This window comes from Nyctereutes procyonoides, unplaced genomic scaffold, assembly GCF_905146905.1.
Source record: "Nyctereutes procyonoides isolate TBG_1078 unplaced genomic scaffold, NYPRO_anot_genome, whole genome shotgun sequence".
NCBI classification, from domain to species: Eukaryota; Metazoa; Chordata; class Mammalia; order Carnivora; family Canidae; genus Nyctereutes; species Nyctereutes procyonoides.
In genome coordinates this window covers 422,864-441,418 of record NW_026575020.1, presented here as the reverse complement: position 1 = coordinate 441,418, position 18,555 = coordinate 422,864, and the positions used below count along the sequence as shown (strand labels likewise).

Here is an 18,555-nt window from a genome sequence, read left to right as displayed (position 1 = left end):
AAAGGTGGAGGCAAGAAAGTGGCCTCAACATTCATGGGAACACTGAATTAAGAGGCAGGCATCCATCTCACCACAGATTGCTGCCCTGGGGACCCGGGCAGGAAGACTACAGCTGGGAGAAGAGACACAGGAGACATATATTCAGAACCCAAGTGTCAGGACCAGAATACGCTGGAGAGAAGGGGATGAGGGGGAGGGGGAGGGGGTGTGGGGATGAAAAGAACAGAGTAAGGCAGAGGTCAGAATGTTCTGTTCAGTTAAAAACCATGTCTAAGGTCAAACTTGTACAAAAAAAAAAAAAATTCCACGTAAATGCTGAAGACAGGGCCCCTTGGGGTTAAACACTTCATCCCCTTCTTCTGAGCCCAAGCTCCACTCTGTTCCCTGGGAATGGAGCCAGGCAGAGGCCGCAGAGGAACGAGGAGGCCAAATATTCCTCCCTTGCTGGGACTCTGGGTCGGAGGGCTTGGGGTTGTTAAAAATGGCCATAGCAGCTCTCAGACGCTCGCTGACAACATGGGAGTCCGGGTCACACCAGGTCCCAGCTTTAAGTCCAGGATACAGCCTGCTGCAGGGAGCAGGGGCTGCCAGGCGTCCCAGCACTCACATGGGGTAATTGAGTACAACATCCTGCTTGGCGAGCTCCAGCAACATGGGATCATCGAAGAACTTGCTGATGCTTACATCCTCACTCAGGCCCTGCAGAATGGGGGCAGATGCAAGAAAGAGCCCTATGTGGTGGCCACCAGAGCTGGGGACTGCCCAAGACCTGTGCTGGAGGGGGAGGATGGTGGGAGATGGAACTTTTGCCCAGCTATTCAGGAATTGCCACTGGGGAGGAGAAGGTGCTCCCTTTCCAGCCAGACTGGTCCCAGAAGGCCAGTGACCCGAGGCCTGTAAAGTTTGCACCTCTCTGCATGGTGTAGTGAACAGTTCTTTCAGTCTTTGGGAGAAAGGTCCCAAAGTTAGAAATGAAGAGAGATCCAACTCCTGCCAAGAGCCCTAGGATTGAGGGTTGGCCATTGGCCTCAGGGATGCATACCTTCCTGCGACGGGTTTTGATCATGAATTCCCGGGCCAGGTGAGGAGCAGGCTGTGGCTCCAGGGGGCGAATGACAATGCTCTTGTCCAGAGGATCACCAGGAACAATCTAAAAAGTAAGGTGGTTATCGACGGTCTAGGGATCTTCTCTAGGATGCCAGAAATCTCACTTGGGGCTTGGAAGGGGAACAGATCAGTGGGGGCTGGCCTTGAACAGGTGGGAGGCCACCTTGGCCAGTCTGCACCATTTTCTCACCTGCCAATGGTGGAAGACAGATAACGAAAAGGCCTGCCCTTGGGTGTGAGTCCGTAGATCAGTCTCAAAGCCAAAAGAGTCAATGGCGGGGATGAAAGCTTTGATTGTGTAGAGAGGGGAGCCTGGGATGGGTGCATCCTGAGTCACATGCCCCCTGCGACAAAAAACAAAACAAAACCTGAGTCCCTTGTCCTACAGAGACCCAAAGCAGAGAAAAGAATCTGGCCCCAAATGTACCACAACACAGAGTGACCACCAAAGAAAGAATAACCACAATCATGCTATAGTGGGTGGAAAAGGCTTGGGGCCCTCAGTATCATTTCCTGTGGCAGTCAAAGGGGCAGTGACTGCTAGGCAAGAGTGGAAACTCTGATGGGACAAGGTCCTATAGACATTCCCCCTACTGACACACTTCAGTACTTTCCCCAGGGGCTGAGAAGGGCCCAAGAAGGAAACCTCAAATTTGTATCTGCAGTGAAGCTGGGGATTGCCTCAAATCTTTCCTACTTCCTCTAAAAAACTAGCTCACTAGGTTTTAAGGAGCAAATACAGTGTAGGAGGCTCATCTCCTTCCACACAGGAACCCAGTTACCTCTTGCTGGGCTCCTGCTCTCTGCACCCTCCCTGACGTGCCATGCTGGTGGCTCACCTGCGCCTGGCCAGGACGGTGTACACAGCAGAGACACAATCTGCAGGGGCTTGGACCTCTACAAAGTAGTATGGCTCCATCAGACGAGGAGTGGCCTGCAGTGGGGCAAGATGAAAGGTTTCCTCAGCTTGGGGAAGGCTGACCACTGAGGACCTGGGTAAAGAAAAGGCTGGAGGGACTGTAGTCTTGATGCCCCAAAGCCTGGACCTCCTGGACCTGCACTTAATGCCCTCCTGGAGCAGGCTGGCCCTACCCACTCACCATGAGGAAGGCAGAATAGACGACTCTTCTTGCTGTGGGGATGATCTGGCCCCCACCCCGGTGCAGGGGCTCTTGGGCAACCACTGCATCCAGGATCTTAAACTTGACATTTCGAATCACTGAAACAGAGATGGGGAAACTGCTGAGTGAGGAGCAATTGAGGTGTCAAGGGCCCAAGGGCAGAGCAGCAAAGAGCCTCTAGCAGCATGGGAGCTATCTTGAGGCCACAAAAGCTATGGCACAAAATCATCCTGCAGATGGGTGTTTTGATAGGATACCATGGCCTAAAGCAGAGGATAGAAGTTAAGCACACATTCTTTGTGTTCGTTTCAGGTCATGCCCAGACATCATAAAGCTTTCCTAGTTTATGTGCATTTTCTGCAGGTATTTAATTATTTCTGGATAGAGAATAAATTCAAGGAATTGCACATTTCTTCCCACTAAATCCAATCCTGGTCTATAAACTATTCCAATACATTTTCCTCCTGATACTTCTCTTCAAACACATTTCTTCTCAGGACTGAAGAGCAAATGTCAGCCTAGAAATAACTGTATATCCAGGATGTCCCAAGCAATAGTACTAGGACAGGGAGAGAGGAGAGAGAAGAGAGGAGGCTGCCCCAGGACACAGGCTAGCCTTGTGTGCTCTGAGCTGCCTCTCCTGCCAGGGCCCACAGGTGAGCCTATTCCACCTCATATGCCCAGGAACAAGGAGCCTAGAAGACTGTAGCTGAGGACACAGAAGCGCTGGGGGGACTTACACTCATCACAGAGGGGCCCCTCCCTGGTTCCCCACTGGAAACCTTGAACAATGCTGTCCTTCACTGAGCCGAGAAGAGCCTTGTCCACCTGCACAGAACATGAGGGCATGTGTGAGCACACTGACCATGGCAACAACCAGAATTTAGAGGGACGAGAAGGTAGATATACTGGTAAGAAGATTCACGACAAGCCACAACATACTTCTGGGGAAAGTAGTACACTTTGTAGTTTCCTCCACTCAATAGCAAAGAAAGCACCCCACATTGGCTCCCGCCAGTTCTGCTGTACCTCAGAGGGCAGGGTATCATCTACCAAGATGTTGGGGCCAGTGGCATCAGGGCCGAAAGCCCAGATGGAACGTGCAGCCAGCAGATCCCAATCGTACTTGGTCTGGAAGAATTCTCCCAATTTCTTCCTGGGGGAAGGAGGAGAAAATGGAGGTATCCTGCAGCTCTGCGATTATTACCTGCTGGGGTCACAGATTCTGCCTTCCTGGAGGACAGTTTGCTTCCCAGGACAGGTGGTATGAGAGACTCAACAAGTAGGCTATGGCAGCTGGTCTTTTTTTGTTTTAAAGATTTTATTTTTTGGGATCCCTGGGTGGCGCAGCGGTTTAGCGCCTGCCTTTGGCCCGGGGCGCGATCCTGGAGACCCAGGATCGAATCCCACGTCGGGCTCCTGGTGCATGGAGCCTGCTTCTCCCTCTGCCTATGTCTCTGCCTCTCTCTCTCTCTCTATCATAAATAAATAAAAATTAAAAAAAAAAAAGATTTTATTTTTTGCGCATGTGAGAGCGAGTAAGTGAGAGCATGAGTGCACACAAGAAAGCATGTGCACGTGCTCCAGAGCACAAGCAGGGGGTGGGGGGAGGGAAAGGGCAGAGGGAGCAGCAGACTCCTCACTGAGCAGAGAGCCGCTGTGAAACCTGATCCCAGGACCATCATGACCTGAGCCAAAAAGAGATGCTTAACCAACTGAGCCACCCAGGCACCTGGTGCCTCAACCCCTTTCAGCTTTGGAACCAGGGCCACATTCTCTCACCTGTTCCACGTGATCTGGACCACCTCGTTCTCTATGTCCTCGGCAAGGCCCTTCTCAAGAGGCTCTGCAATCATGGTAATCTTGTTCCTAGTCAGAAAGGAAATGGGTAATGATGAGGATCAGCAGAACTGGCAGAAGGGGCATTCCTAAGAAAAGGCCGACAAACCAGTGTTATCAGTAAAAGTGAGAGGGCCAGAGAAGAGCAAAAAGGGTTCATCTTCTGTCTTCTTTCATTCGAATCTATCACTCTTTAAAAAAGTGAGGTCTGGGGATGCCTGGCTGGCTCAGTCAGTGGAGCATGCAGCTCTCGATCTTAGGGTCATGAATTAGAGCCCCATGTTCGGTGCAGAGATTATTTAAAAATAGAATCTTAAAAAACAAAAAACAACAAACAATAAAAAAAAGTGGAGCTGGGCAGCCCCAGTGGCCCAGCGGTTTAGTGCCGTCTTCAGTGCGGGGTGTGATTCTGGAGACCCGGGATTGAGTCCCATGTCGGGTTCCCTGCATGGAGCCTGCTCCTCCCTCTACCTTCCTCTGTCTCTGTCTCTCATGAGTAAATAAATAAAATCTAAAAAAACGAAACAAAACAAAAAAAGCCAGTGGAGCTGCTAAGGCAAATTTAAGATGATTATATTATACAGAAACAAGTGGCAATTAGGACACTCATCTTTAGGGTACTGGCAAAGAATCCACAGCATCACATCTACAGGCCTAAAAGATGAGAGCACTGGCATAAAACTGAAGCATCCTAAGATTCCATCCCAAGATTTAGGAGCTCTCTATTTCTAAAGCACTTGTGAACAGAGAGGATTGGGGTGGGGAGGAGAGTGTCCCGTCAGTCCCAGGGTCACTTGGACTCCACAGCTCACTTTTTATTGGGCGTTTCAGCAAAGCACTTGAGGGAAGAAGTTTCCACCACCGTCTCACAAAATGTGACAACAGGGTCAGCCACCTGCGAAATGGAATAAATTGTCAGGCAAGGTCTAAATTTGTCGGAAGGACAATCTTCTGACAACGGGAATCCTGAGTTCCCCTTTGCACTACCTCTGCAACAACTCTCCGCTCTTATTGGCAGCAGCAGCAAGTACAATAGTGGGCTAAGAGTCTGTGCCAGTGCTAAGAAGCCTGAAGAAATGCAGCAGAGTATGGAGTTTATGTTCCTCAGTCAAGACAAAGTGCGAGTCGAACCTGGCCCTAAATGATAGTCCCCGAAGGTCTCTTTCAACATCCGTTCAGCCATCCCACTGCCATTCACTGAATACCTCCCATGGCTCTGCTGCAGCTGACAGTAGGGCCTGCCCAGCAGACCCCTGTTCCATTCTCAACCCCTGGCTCTGGGTAGCACAGCTCCTCCCCGAAGCTCCCACGTGGTCCACTACTGGAGAACTCAGTATCTCAGAGAGCACTGGTCCCCGTCACATCAGAAGAAGTGTCTAAGACAGTTATGTGAGAGCACTCACTCCCACTTCCATGGGGGCTAGGAGAAGATATGTGTACCAATTAGGAGACAGGAGTCATGCAAAGCACACTTTAACTAAGAGGCCACATCATGGCTCGAGAGCCAGTCCTCACGTCCTGAAACATCCACTGAGCCCTAATCACCAGAGATGGGTTAACTATGTAACTGTTTTCTTAACAAAAGACTAAGAATCACTTTGGCTTGGGAGCCCTGACTTGAAACGTTTGACATTAAGAATAACCCTGCAGAAAGGGGCAAACCAGATCTCAAACACCTTCCCATATAGGGAGCAACAGGTCATGTTTTTCCCAAACATGTCTCCTCCCCTAGTGCCCCCCCTCTTCCCTCAGGTCTTCCAAGGGAATCAAAGGTTTGGTTGCTCATAAAATCAGTCTAGAGCTGAGTGTCAAGCTCCTGGCCAGGCAGGAGCTCAAGAAAGGAAAACACTGATTTACCTTGATGTCGATCTCTGAGTACATCTTCCGCAAATCATGCATTACACAGTCTAGGTAGAGTTCCCCAGTACCCAGAATCACGTGCTCTCCAGACTCTTCCACCTGAAATGCAACAGCCCTGGTGGTCATGGCCTAGACCTCTGTGCCAGCAACAACTAGCAACAGAATCAATGCTAGGGCCTAGGCCCTATGTCTATAGATGTAAGTTGACCCTTTAGCCCAGGCCAACTACTCTGAAAAGTATGCTAGATGGCTCAAGAATGTAGAAGGATCAGAATGATTCACTTTTCCCTCTATAATTTCTGGGAAATCAATTCGAAGTGTATTCTCCAAAACACATCTCTTTCACATTGAAAGATACTAGGGAATATGAACACACCCATGTGTACTTTCACTGTGTCCCATCCCCCCCAAACATGTCCTGCTTTCAAATGATAGTACTAGACAGGAATACCTGTTCCTGACATAGGCTGTCAGAAGCAGATCAGAGACACCTGGTGGACCTGAAGCAGTGGGCAGCACAGACCCACAGGCCCTGGGGCTTGGTAGCTCCTGCAGGTCCTGCGCATACCTTCGTGGTGAGGGATGGATAGCTCTTGTTGACCTTGCGCAGACCATCCAGCATCTTGGGCAGCTCTGAGGGATTGACTGGTTCCACAGCAATCTTGATAACAGAGGTGGTGTTGAATTTCAAGGGCCGGAAAATCTGAGCCTGATATTCAAAATGCAAAAGAGTGAGGGCACCTGGCCTGAGTAGGCACCAAAGGTGCAGAGGTCAGAGCAGACCATTCCCCAACCAGGAGCCATAGTGCTGCTTAGAGGCAGCCTGAAGAGCCATTTATTCCCATGCATTTTGGCAGAACAAAGAGAGAGGGAAAGATAAAAGGCCCACCCCTCCCAATTCCTAGCATCCAGGGAGAGTATAGGGAAAAGAGAGCAGAGTCGGATCTAGAACACTGAGCTCATGCTGAGGTCTGGAACCAGGAAGTGGCCATGACTGGGTTAGTACCCTGATAGTTCTGCTACTGGTTGCTCACGTGTGGTGTGGCTCTATGTGACATCCTAGCTTAATAAACTAATCCCGTTGCCTTTTTAAAAACTCTACCTCCTCATTGCCCCGGGGTTCAGTTATAGTTGCTGTCTTTACAATTGGTTGATCAACACCTTCTATCAGAACCCAGTTGCCAGCAGGAACACGGTTCACCTCAATGTGGTACCTGGAGCAACAGATAAGCAAAATGAAGAGTGCAAAGCACTGAGTCAGGAGCAGGGGTGAGCCAAACAGACACATTCCAGGACGGGAAGGATACCATAAACAATCATACAGCCTCATATATGTGGACAGGCGACCCTTGAACAACACTGAGGTTAGGGGTGCTGATCCCCCATGCAGTTGAAACTCCATGTGTATGTCCTGACTCCTCCCAAAACTTAACTACTAACAGTCTCTTGTTGGCTGGAAGTCTTACTGATAACAATCAACACACACTGTGTGCTATATGTATTCTATACTGTAATCCTTTTTTTTTTTTTTTTTTTTAAAGAGAGAAATTTGGCAAGAAAGTACACGAGCAGGGGGTAGGGAGAGGAAGAAGCGACGCGGGGCTCCATCCCAGGACCCCAAGATCATGACCTGAACCAAAGGCAGACACTCAACCAACTGAGCCACTCAGGCGCCCTCTATACTTACAATAAAGAAAGCTAAAAGGAGAAAATACTAAGTAAATAATAAGATAAAGAAAATACGTTTATAGAACTATAGTGTATTTATTGAAAAAAAAAAAAAAACACCTCACAAACATATTAAAATGGACCCATGTAGTTCAAACCTGTGTTATTCAAGGGCCAACTGGAGATAGAAATTAATGAATTAGCCCATGACAGAAAAACGCATGGTATTGTAAGGGGACAAAGAGGAAAACTGAATTCCAGTTGGATACTAGTGGTAAGCAAGGCACTGCGCCCCAGGGGTAGAATGTTAAGGAGATGCCAAAAGCATCACAGAAAATACTGTGACTGTCCTAGCTCATCAATCTTCTGCCTTCTAGGGAACGGGTGAATCTGGAGTGGGGGAAGGGGCTGGGGGCCAGGTGCAGCAGGCAACGTCAGGAACACAACTTCCTGCACTCTGCTTGCTGGCTGAGAAGCCAAACTTATGAACTCATGAGCAGCCCAGAGGTTCAAGCTAAGTCTGATTCTGCAGATGGGGAAGCTACAAGGGATCCAGCAAAATCTTCTATCTTGGTCAAAGAATAGTCAGTGGAGGCTGGGAGACAATTTTGTTTGGGAAGAAACACAAAGGTTATGACTTAGGAAAACAGAAGAGGAACAGGATTAAGAGTAAAAATAGAAACCCTGCTACAAAGTTTATACAAGCCTTCAAAATGTGAAGGCAAGGCTCTTGGCATTATACCAATAGTAGTTGCCTTTTGGCCCTAGCAACTCTGGGTAGTAAGAAGTAGAAGTCAACAGATGTGAGGGAGAATGGGCTGATCTCCTCCTGTAGGGGGGCCATGAAGCTGTTGTGCTCCCAGGGAGGACCACTTCTTCCAGCTCCTGTGGCAGCTCCAGTAATAAGGCCAAGGCATACCTCTACAGGTGACGGTTGGCATTACCTGGCTACGGAGATCCAAAGACGGCCCACAGTGCATATCTGGGAGTCCTCCTCATCTTCCAGGGTGTAGTTCTCCCCCAAGACCTTCACGGGCTGCCCAGCGTGGATGGTGCCACTCAGCACCCGGCCAAAGGCATGAAACTGGACTCCATCATCTGTGCTGTACATCTTGGTAGTGTGGCACATCAGAGGACCCTGGAGGTGGGGACAGAGCACAGGCTCAACCACACATATTCCCAGGGTAAATGCCATGGTCTCCACCTCCCTTGACAGCAATGACATGGGCTCTGTGAAGAGCCCAGACCTAGAGGAAGATGCGTCAATCTCCTGGGAAATTCTAAGTCATGCCCTACCCCCTGCTTAGTATATAGATGTCACAGGCATAGTAAAAAAAACCTCTTTTCCTGTTCTCTAGGGAGATGTGGGCAATGGCAAAGAAAAGCAGGTTTAGGATGCCGGACTGGCACTGCATTACAGTGCAAGGTTATAAGACGTGCTTACCCCACATTCCCTCTGAAGACATAACTCACAATTTTCAACTGGTTGTATGTTTATGCTGAGAAACTAGACTGACTAAGGAACGACTAGGAAAGACTTTTATTTTTTAAGTAAGCTGAACGCTCAATGTGGGACTTGAACTCATGACTCAGAGATCATGCTCTACTGATGGAGCCAGTCAGGTACCCCTGGGAAAGATGTTTTTTAAAGCCCAAGACTGATGAGGTCAGCTACACTTGTTGAATCTTTACTAGTTCAGGTACCATGCTGAACAACTATAATACTTTCCCTATCTCATTCAATTCTTATAACCACATACATATTTTAATCCTCATTTTATAGACCACGACTCTTAGAAAGATTAAATAATGTTCCCCAAATCATACCACTAGAAGTGGTAACACTAGGCTTTGAATTCAGGTCTGTTTGACTTTGCTCATGGGGAGTGAGTGAAAAGCAAGGATGGAAAGACGGCATTATTCTTATGACCAGAAAACAGGGGACTCATACAGGAGGGGACAAAAATCAAGAGAAATGGTGGGCTTTCCCTTACGTCAGGGTCACAGTCGCTCATGGCCTCGCCGAGATCAGAATCTACACCACCAGTGTAGGTATGCTCAATCTTGGGCTTGGCGCCCACCTTTGGAGAGGGGATATGCTGCACACACATGTCCACAAAGCCTGTGGAAGGAGAAGAGCAAGCCATTACTATACACTCTCACAGGAGTAAGTGAGCGGCTTGAGGTATGGATCTACTTGTGATTTCCAGAAAGCTAAAACTGAAAAGACTCATTTTCAGCTCTTCAAGTTATAGCACCATGAGCTCAGAGGGCAGTACTATCCTGCTTTCCTGGGAGTATGTTCTAAAAGATGTCACACTGAGGCCAGGGAGGAGCAAGAAGCAGGGCTCAGTGGTTGCTTGGAACTCAGCTGACAAAAATTTTCGAGTATCTCTACGAATCTATAATCTTTTTTTTTTTTTAAGATTTTATTTATTTATTCATGAGAGACACACACAGAGAGAGGGAAAGAGGCAAAGACACAGGCAGAGGGAGAAGCAGGCTCCATGCAGGGAGCCCGATGCAGGACTCGATCCCGGGACTCCAGGATCATGCCCTGGGCCCAAAGCAGGTGCTAAACAGCTGAGCCACCCAGGGATCCCTGAATCTATGATTTTTTATTGAATATGAGCACTTACACTAAATTAAATAAGTATTTCATCTCTTTGGATCTACTCAGAACAATCCCTGAACTGATTCTTTCCCTTTGGGAAAGATTGCACACGTTTCTATTCTACACATGTATCTGTTCTTTCTTTCTTTCTTTCTTTCTTTCTTTCTTTCTTTCTTTCTTTCTTTCTTTCTTTCTTTCTTTCTTCTTTCTCTTTCTTTCTTTTCTTTCTCTTCCTTCCTTCCTTCTTCTTTTCTTTCTTTCTCTTTCTTTTTCTCTTTCTTTCTTTCTTTCTTTCTCTCTCTCTCTCTCTCTCTTTCTTTTTTTTTAAAGATTTTATTTATTTATTCATAGAGACACAGAGAGAGAGAGAGAGGCAGAGACACAGGCAGAGGGAGAAGCAGGCTCCATGCAGGGAGCCCGACGTGGGACTCGATCCTAGGTCTCCAGGATCACACCCCAGGCTGCAGGCGGCGCCAAACTGCTGCGCCACCAGGGCTGCCCTGTATCTGTTTTTCTAATGGCTAATGAGCCATGCAAGAGAGGATGACCTCCATTAGTACCTGGGGGAAGGCAGATCTGTTTTCAGTTGGTATCTCCTGGTCAGACTGATGGTCATCCAGAATGTACTACTAGAATAATAATGATAATAATGGTAAAAATAATTTTTACAATAATTATTATCATTATTATAGATTTTATTTATTTATTCATGAGAGACAGAGAAGCAGAGACACAGGCAGAGGGAGGAGAAGCAGGCTTCATGCAAGGAGCCTGATGCAGGACTCGATGCCGGGAATCTGGGATCAGACCCTGAGCCAAAGGCAGATGCTCAACCACTGAGCCACCCACACGTCCCCAAACTACTAGAATTATGCACTTGGAGGATTCTGACACTTCATTCCCACCAGACTCAGAATCAAGAGATTGCTGAGGGGACAGGGACCTTAGCTGTTACCTTCTACGCCTCCTTTATTTTAGAGCTGAGATATTCGAGTCACAGAGAATTGGGTGGCTGGCCCAGGTTCTCACTACATGGAAGGGTTGGGGCCATTACAGAGGCAAGACTTGGATCTTTTCTTAACCAACCAAGGGCGTGGTTTACTATATTACCTGCCTTCTGTGCCATTCAAATAGAGGATACAGGAGCTCAGGGGAAAGAGAAATCTGAACCTGGTGCTTTCCCCAATATTTCACATCACTCACGAGTCTACTTTTCTGACTGCTCCCTGGCAAAAATACTGCTTCCCCATTTCCTTTATTTGCACGCTCCTCCTGGTAGGGAAATTTAATTGCTTCTGTTTCCCAAGACAGAGTTCCTGGTAGTGTCCACTGAAGAAGCGAGCTAGGTAGAAAATCCAGGTGCTATACATCCAGCCTGTAGTTTATTTGAAAGAACCTGACATCTCTGAACACCACTGTGGGATGAGGAAAAGATTCTCATGATACACGTGGCAGAACATGATAATGGTGATGGGAAGGGGCCATGAGCTCTTTTGTTACCTGTGAACTCTCCAAAGAATTTTTTGCAGACCAGCCTGAGCAGGGGGCGGATGTTTAGCTTCAGCTCCTCCTTGGTCAGGTGAATGCCAAGCTCGTCCAGAGTCCTGGGGAGGCTGGTGTCCACATCACCCACAACCTGTATGGGTATCAGATACATCAGCTGTAAAAGGCTTTTTTTTTTTTTAATATTTTATTTATTCATGAGACAGAGAGAAAGAGAGAGAGAGGCAGAAACACAGGCAGAGGGAGAAGCAGGCTCCCTGCGGGGAGCCAAATGTGGGACTCAATCCAAGGATCCTGGTATCACGACCTGAGACAAAGGTTCAGCTGCTGAGCCACCCAGGCTTCCCAACCACATCAGCTGTAGTGACAGCCTCAGTGTGGTGCCTGCTAAAGAGGGCAAGGAAGGCCAGAAGGCAATCTGAAGGGTCACTGCACTAAGTTCTCTTCTATAGGAAGAGCTTTTGGCAAGGACAACCATTTGGTTTCAGGGAAATCTTTGGTACCCACTCTTCAAACCAACAGAAGGGCTTGCCCACACCAGGAACGCCTGGGTGGCTCAGCGGTTTAGTGCCTGCCTTCAGCCCAGGGCGTGATCCTGGGGTCCATGGATCGGGTCCCGGTATCGGATCCTGCATCAGGCTCCCTGCATGGAGCCTGCTTCTCCCTCTGCCTGTGTCTCTGGCTCTCTCATGAATAAATAAATAAATACATACGTGCCCACACCAGCCAATAAGCCTGGCCCTTTCAGATGGACCTTCAGCGCTGCCCCCTGGTGTCTGAAAAGCAGCATCTCATCCCAGTCAGGAAATCCCTTACTCTTCCCTATTTTAGAGACTTCTCAGATTTAGAGGATCACTGCACTGGAAGGAACCAAAAAAGGTCACCTGGCAGTCCATCTGTTGGTAGGGCAAGGCCAAGCTAAATCATCCTCAGCAGACTCAAGGTCTCTACTGAGACAGATTCTATAAATTTCTTTTATTAATCCATTCCAGTCTGACACAAGATAGTATTTTTCAGCACTAATAAATTTTAATCATGCTCTTTTGTCTTGTTGCCATGTTTTCCTTTTTGTCAACTGGAACACACACATTTTGTGTATATGTGTGTGTCCACTGTGCACAGTGCTTATTAAACATCTGAATATTTTATAACTGTCGTGGAAAAAAAGGCTCTGAAAATTCCCATACAATGTTATCCTTTCGCTGCTGCCTTTAAGGTAGCACAAATTCATGCAAATGCAATCAATGCCATACTCTTTTCTTTGAAGCATCTCACATGTTTTTTTTTTTTTTTAAGTCATGAGAGACACAGAAAGAGAGAGGCAGAGACACAGGCAGAGGGAGAAGCAGGCTCCATGCAAGGAAGCCCAATGTGGGACTCGATCCTGGGGCCTCAGGATCATGCCCTGGGCCGAAGGCAGGCACTAAACCAGGCGCTAAACTGCTGAGCCACCCAAGGATCCCATTTAACTACATCCTTACCACCACTGTCTGATGCATCCTTTTTTCTTTTTTCAAGTAAGCTATATGCCAACATGGGGCTTAAACTCATGACCAGAGATAGAGTCACCTGCTCTACCAATTGAGCCAGCCAGGTGCCCATGATGCATCCTTTTCAATCTGACAAACATCATATACATACAAGTCCAGAAAAGTCATTAAAAGCAAGCTCAGGGCAGCCCGGGGAGCTCAGCAGTTTAGCACCGCCTTCGGCCCAGGGCATGATCCTGGGGGCCCGGGATCGGGTCCCACGTCGGGCTCCCTGCATGGAGCCTGCTTTTCCCTCTGCCTGTGCCTCTCTCTCTCTCTGTGTGTGTGTGTGTGTCTCTCATGAATAAATAAAATCTTAAAAAAAAAAAAAAGCAAGCTCATACAGCCATTCTTTTAATGGATGCAAAATACTTGAAATGTGCCTAATTCATTTAATCAGATTCTCATTGGCAACTTACTTTCAATTTTCCCCCCTTATGTTAAAAATAATGCTTTAACGTACACATTATATATATGTGTATATATATACATATAGCCTGGAGGACTTTCCCAATTATAATTGTCAGTCAAATTCCCACAACTGAAATTATTAGTTTTCAAGTGTCTTTTTTAAAAGATTTTATTTATTCATGAGAGACAGAGAGAGAGAGAGAGAGAGAGAGAGAGAGAGAGGCACAGATACAGGCAGAGAAGAAGCAGGCTCTGTGCAGGGAGCCCAACATGGGACTTGATCTTGGGTCTCAAGGATCACACCCTGGGCTGAAGGCGGCGCTAAACCACTAAGCCACCCGGGCTGCCCCATTTTCTTTTGAATAGACAAAATATTCACATGAAATTTCTCCAGTGCTTTTTTTTATCTTGTGTACCTTCCCCCTTCACTCTGAATTCAACAGCATTTAGAGAACCATAGTGTCCTAGATCTAGAAGACTAGTGATCAACTATCCTCATACTTAGTAATACAAAACTGAGCATGTTTAGGGGAAAGGGGAAGTGGGAGTTCCCTAGCTTTTCCACTTTGTGCTTAGAAGGGCAGCCCTGAATCAAGAGGCCTGACACACTCACCTGAGCGAGGATCTTATAAAGGGGCTCCAAGATAAACTCCACGAAGCTCCTCTGGGAGCTGCTGGTTGGGGCCTTTTTTGTGAACTTTCGTCTAAGGAGGAAAAAAAAGAGTTATGGGTGACCCAGCAAGGAGAAGGCAGTGTCACTGACCCCAAGGGTGAATCTCCTAAGTTCTGAATCTGTAGGGTCAAGGGAAAGGAATGTGTGTATGATCATAACATTTCCAAAGAGATTCCTGAGAAGACATATGGCTATGACTCGCACGCATGCCCGAGCCAAGCTGTGAAGCCCTCAAGAAAAATATCCACATCCTGCTAGGAGCTCATGAAGCCAATTCACTTAGAGGAGGAAAGATGACTGTTCACGTCTAATAAAAAAAAAAAAGTAGGTTTTAACCTTAGGAACTTGGTTCTCACTTCCTGGGAAAATGGATCCCCCTCTAGAGTGTCATTTTCCCATTCTACTTACGTTTTGGGGTTGAAGTAAATGTCACCCCAGAGTCTTTTAGCAAATTCCTGGTAGTTAATGTCACCTATAAGAGAAGAGATACAATTATAATCTACCTAAGTACTGTTTGAAAGTTTGTTCCAAACAAACAAACAAACAAACAAACAAACAAAAAAGAAAGTTTGTTCCAGGTGCATAAGTGGTTTACAGATGAGTAATTCTAACAGCTTCCTTTCCAAGGTCCGGACATTTCCTCCTACCCAGGCAGGCAGACAAGAATATTGAGGCACAGACAAGGACAGGACTCCAAAATTGACAAGACTATGCTAGAGCCAAAATGAGCACCCAGGTGACTCCATGTCTAGAGAGCAAAAAACTGAGCTATGGACAAGGGAATGGTTTATACTTTTTCCTTCGATAAAGCAGGCTCAATCACCAAAATGCTATGCTCTGTCTGCCGCTAAACCCCATTCCTTCCAGAAGTGGAGCTTAATGGCTCCCTCATTCTTTCCTGATCTACAGAAGCTATCTGCTTCCAGTGTGGGCAATCTCCCAGCTGCAGTGCCATGCTAAAGCTCCAACTAGCCCTCAGCCTCTGGAAGGCAGATATCTAGTCCTCTGGAGAGAAAACACCAAAGCCAACCTTTGTCTCATCTTTTACCAATTAATCCTTTTAGTTTGACTGTAACCTTTAATTCTGGTCAGACTGAGCTAAGCGATGGTGGCTTTTAAAATTCAAGATCTTCTCAGTCAAGGGCTCCTGTAACAGTCAATTGGATCACTGACATCACCAACTAACTCAAGAGTATTTCTATCCAGATGTCAGACTGTTCTCTCTCACTCAAGATGGCATAAAGGGAATTTATCATCTTTTCCCTAAAGCTATGCTTCCCTTCAGACTATTCTTTCAGTGAGGCTACCTTTGGCACCTTGTCCAAGCTCAAAATCTTTTTCTTCCTCACTATGTTAACTACCAAATTCTTCCCTTCCTTCTCACATTAGTGAAACTCTCTCCTCTGAACTGATATGTCTTTTACACACTTCCATTACTGCACTTAATATATGGTACAGCATACTCCCTGGACTGAGCTGCTGGAGTACTCACAGGAACCAGGTCCAGTGTGCCACTGAAAGAACAGGTGAATGTCTCCCTAACCCAATCCCTCCTTTCCAATTTCATAGATAACAGGAATCCAATATTCACAATTTTGTACCGGAATACTGGCAAAAAATTTCTAAATGGGTGTTCCTTCCTCCACCCTCTCCTCTCTCTGGCCTATCTTCCATCAGCTTTGCACTCATCAGCCCAACCTAATCTTTGTTTTTATTTATTTTTTAACATAATTTTATGGTATTTTTTCATTTATTTTATGCACATCATTCCTAAACAGGTTGTAAGAGAGAAAGTGGATCCTGAAAAAACATACAGATGCCAGGACACTACAGGGGCTGTGACTAGGATACTAAGTGGCCTTGGGACATGAATTTCCTGTCTCTTTTGCTTGAGGAGGAAGCTGCCAGAGGAGGAAACCATTTTGGGATACAGGTTTTTGTTCTGCCCAGGGGCACCATCTCCTTCTTTGAGGACTTTTGGGGTAGATGTTTGAACAGGGGGAACAGCGTGGAGGAAACGTTGCCAAAGCATACAGAGTCAGAAAGTTTTAGATTGGCCACCATGCAGGAAGTCTAGCTTCTGGGAAAGGAGAATTAGTTGAGGCAGCTGATTTGTGCATGAAATCTTCCACGTCCCACTTCAGAGTGTCCTCTGCATGTTTGGTAAGGAGGGTCAGTGCCTCAGGTTAAGTGTGGGGTAGCCTTATGCAGGTACCGTCCCTGATGGTTAAATTCAGCTCATGGCCTATGCATGTCCCTCTAGGAAAGCACAGGTTCTGTCTGCATGTTTCAATGGTTGACTAAACCAAAAGAAGAGTGTTTTAGGACACGTGAAGTTCATATTTCGCTTCTCATAAATAAGGTTTCATGGGAACATGGTCACATTCATTCACTTACACATCATCTGTGACTGCTTTTGTGCTCTATAAGGGAAGTTAAGTAGTTGTATAGTTGAGACAGAGACCATGTGGCCTATAGCCCACCTCTATCTTTAATAGCTCCCAACTGCCAACAGGATAAAGTAAAAATTCCTTAACCTGGCATTCCAAACCCTCCTCAATGTGATCCCAATTCAGCCTGCCCACAGTTTTATTTCACCTCTTCTCCTAGGTGAAATGGTCCAGTATTATTAAGCAAGCCATGGGTCCAAACCACTTGCCTCTGTGCCTTCTTGCCCAACACTGTGAGTCTGGAGTTCCCAGCTCTCTATTCTCCACCCGTCCACCAAACCCCATCTCCTTCCAAAGTTGATCCCAGACACTGTTCATCACTGTGTGGGTTTCTGTCAACTGCCTGGACAGATTTCCTAGAAGTCACAGATTGTTCCCTACGCCCTACCAGATTCTTAGTTTAGAGGACAAGGCATCAACTGTGGCAGTAGGATGTAATGGAAAAAATCCCAAGTAGATTCTAGTCCCAAGCCCATCAGTAGATTCTGCAACCCTGGACATAGTTTCCCATATATGAAATGAAAGGGAAGGACTCAATTATCTCTGATATTCCTTTTAAAGCTGACTTTCTAGAAGCCCATACATGGCTTTCATCAAGATGATGTTGGAGCCCATTGCTGGCTCCTTTGTAAATGAACAATGGGTTCCAAGGATAGGTAATACTCTTGAGGCTTATTAGGGCCATTTTCAATCAGAAATTGAATCATTAACACATTGTAGTTACAGAAACTCTCTTGGGTTTTGCTTCACATGCTGATATAAAAAACATTCAGAAACCTGCCCAGATGAGTTTCATTTGTTGTCCATCTATTTTCTCCTTTTTATTTATTTATTTTTTAAAGTTTGTTTATTTATCTATTTATTTATCTATTTATCTATTTATTTATCTATCTATCTATCTATCTATTTATTTATTTATTTGTTTATTTATTTATGAGACACACACACAGAGAGAGGCAGAGACACAGGCAGAGGGAGAAGCAGGCTCCACGCAGGGAGCCTGACGTGGGACCCGATCCTGGAAGTCCAGGATCACACCCTGGGCTGCAGGTGGCGCTGAACTGCTGAGCCACCAGGGCTGCCTTATTTTCTCCTTTTTAAAAGAGTCATCTTGGGCAGACTGGGTGGCTCAGAGGTTTAGCGCCTGCCTTCAGCCCAGGGCGTGATCCTGGAGACCCAGGATCGAGTCCCACATCGGGCTCCCTGCATGGAGCCTGCTTCTCTGTCTGTCTGTGTCTATGCCTCTCTCTCTCTCTGTGTCTCTCATGAAAAAAACAAATAAAAATCTTTAAGTAAGTAAGTAAATAAATAAATAAATAAGCGAGCCATCTACAAACAACTAAAATATATGTCTAATGGTAAAATGGTTAAATTATAATACATTTATATAGTGGAGCAATAGGCAGCTTTAGAAAATAATTTTTAGAAATGAATTTTAATAGGCAAAATCTTATAATCCAATTCTGAATGAAAATTTATCTTGTGTTATGTATCTGTTATATCTTTCTCTATAAAATGTGATCTCATTGGGGATCCCTGGGTGGCGCAGCGGTTTGGCGCCTGCCTTTGGCCCAGGGCGCGATCCTAGAGACCCGGGATCGAATCCCACATCGGGCTCCCGGTGCATGGAGCCTGCTTCTCCCTCTGCCTATGTCTCTGCCTCTCTCTCTCTCTCTCTCTGTGACTATCATAAATAAATAAAAATTAAAAAAAAATGTGATCTCATTTATGCAGAACACTAAACAAAAAAGAATTCTAACAAATGTTTGCAATAGTTATG

At 46.3% G+C, this 18,555-nt stretch overlaps 1 protein-coding gene across 1 annotated transcript in view; it reads right to left on the bottom strand.

Annotated features, from left to right (window-relative positions):
• Nucleotides 1–123: 123 nt before the first annotated feature.
• The window catches only part of EFTUD2 (elongation factor Tu GTP binding domain containing 2), a 45,783-nt gene continuing 27,351 nt past the window's right edge, over nucleotides 124–18,555 (bottom strand). Inside the window, exons 12-28 of the mRNA XM_055329622.1 lie at nucleotides 14,734–14,797; nucleotides 14,266–14,356; nucleotides 11,710–11,845; nucleotides 9,590–9,717; nucleotides 8,540–8,733; nucleotides 7,030–7,141; nucleotides 6,496–6,636; nucleotides 5,925–6,026; nucleotides 4,880–4,962; nucleotides 4,011–4,097; nucleotides 3,258–3,384; nucleotides 2,969–3,056; nucleotides 2,208–2,326; nucleotides 1,947–2,041; nucleotides 1,298–1,451; nucleotides 1,043–1,150; nucleotides 124–699 (exon numbers count right to left, since the gene is read on the bottom strand). Of these exons, the coding sequence (XP_055185597.1) occupies nucleotides 604–699; nucleotides 1,043–1,150; nucleotides 1,298–1,451; nucleotides 1,947–2,041; nucleotides 2,208–2,326; nucleotides 2,969–3,056; nucleotides 3,258–3,384; nucleotides 4,011–4,097; nucleotides 4,880–4,962; nucleotides 5,925–6,026; nucleotides 6,496–6,636; nucleotides 7,030–7,141; nucleotides 8,540–8,733; nucleotides 9,590–9,717; nucleotides 11,710–11,845; nucleotides 14,266–14,356; nucleotides 14,734–14,797 (1,925 nt within the window). The 3' untranslated portion in view covers nucleotides 124–603. The remainder of the gene's footprint in view (nucleotides 700–1,042; nucleotides 1,151–1,297; nucleotides 1,452–1,946; nucleotides 2,042–2,207; nucleotides 2,327–2,968; nucleotides 3,057–3,257; nucleotides 3,385–4,010; nucleotides 4,098–4,879; nucleotides 4,963–5,924; nucleotides 6,027–6,495; nucleotides 6,637–7,029; nucleotides 7,142–8,539; nucleotides 8,734–9,589; nucleotides 9,718–11,709; nucleotides 11,846–14,265; nucleotides 14,357–14,733; nucleotides 14,798–18,555) is intronic.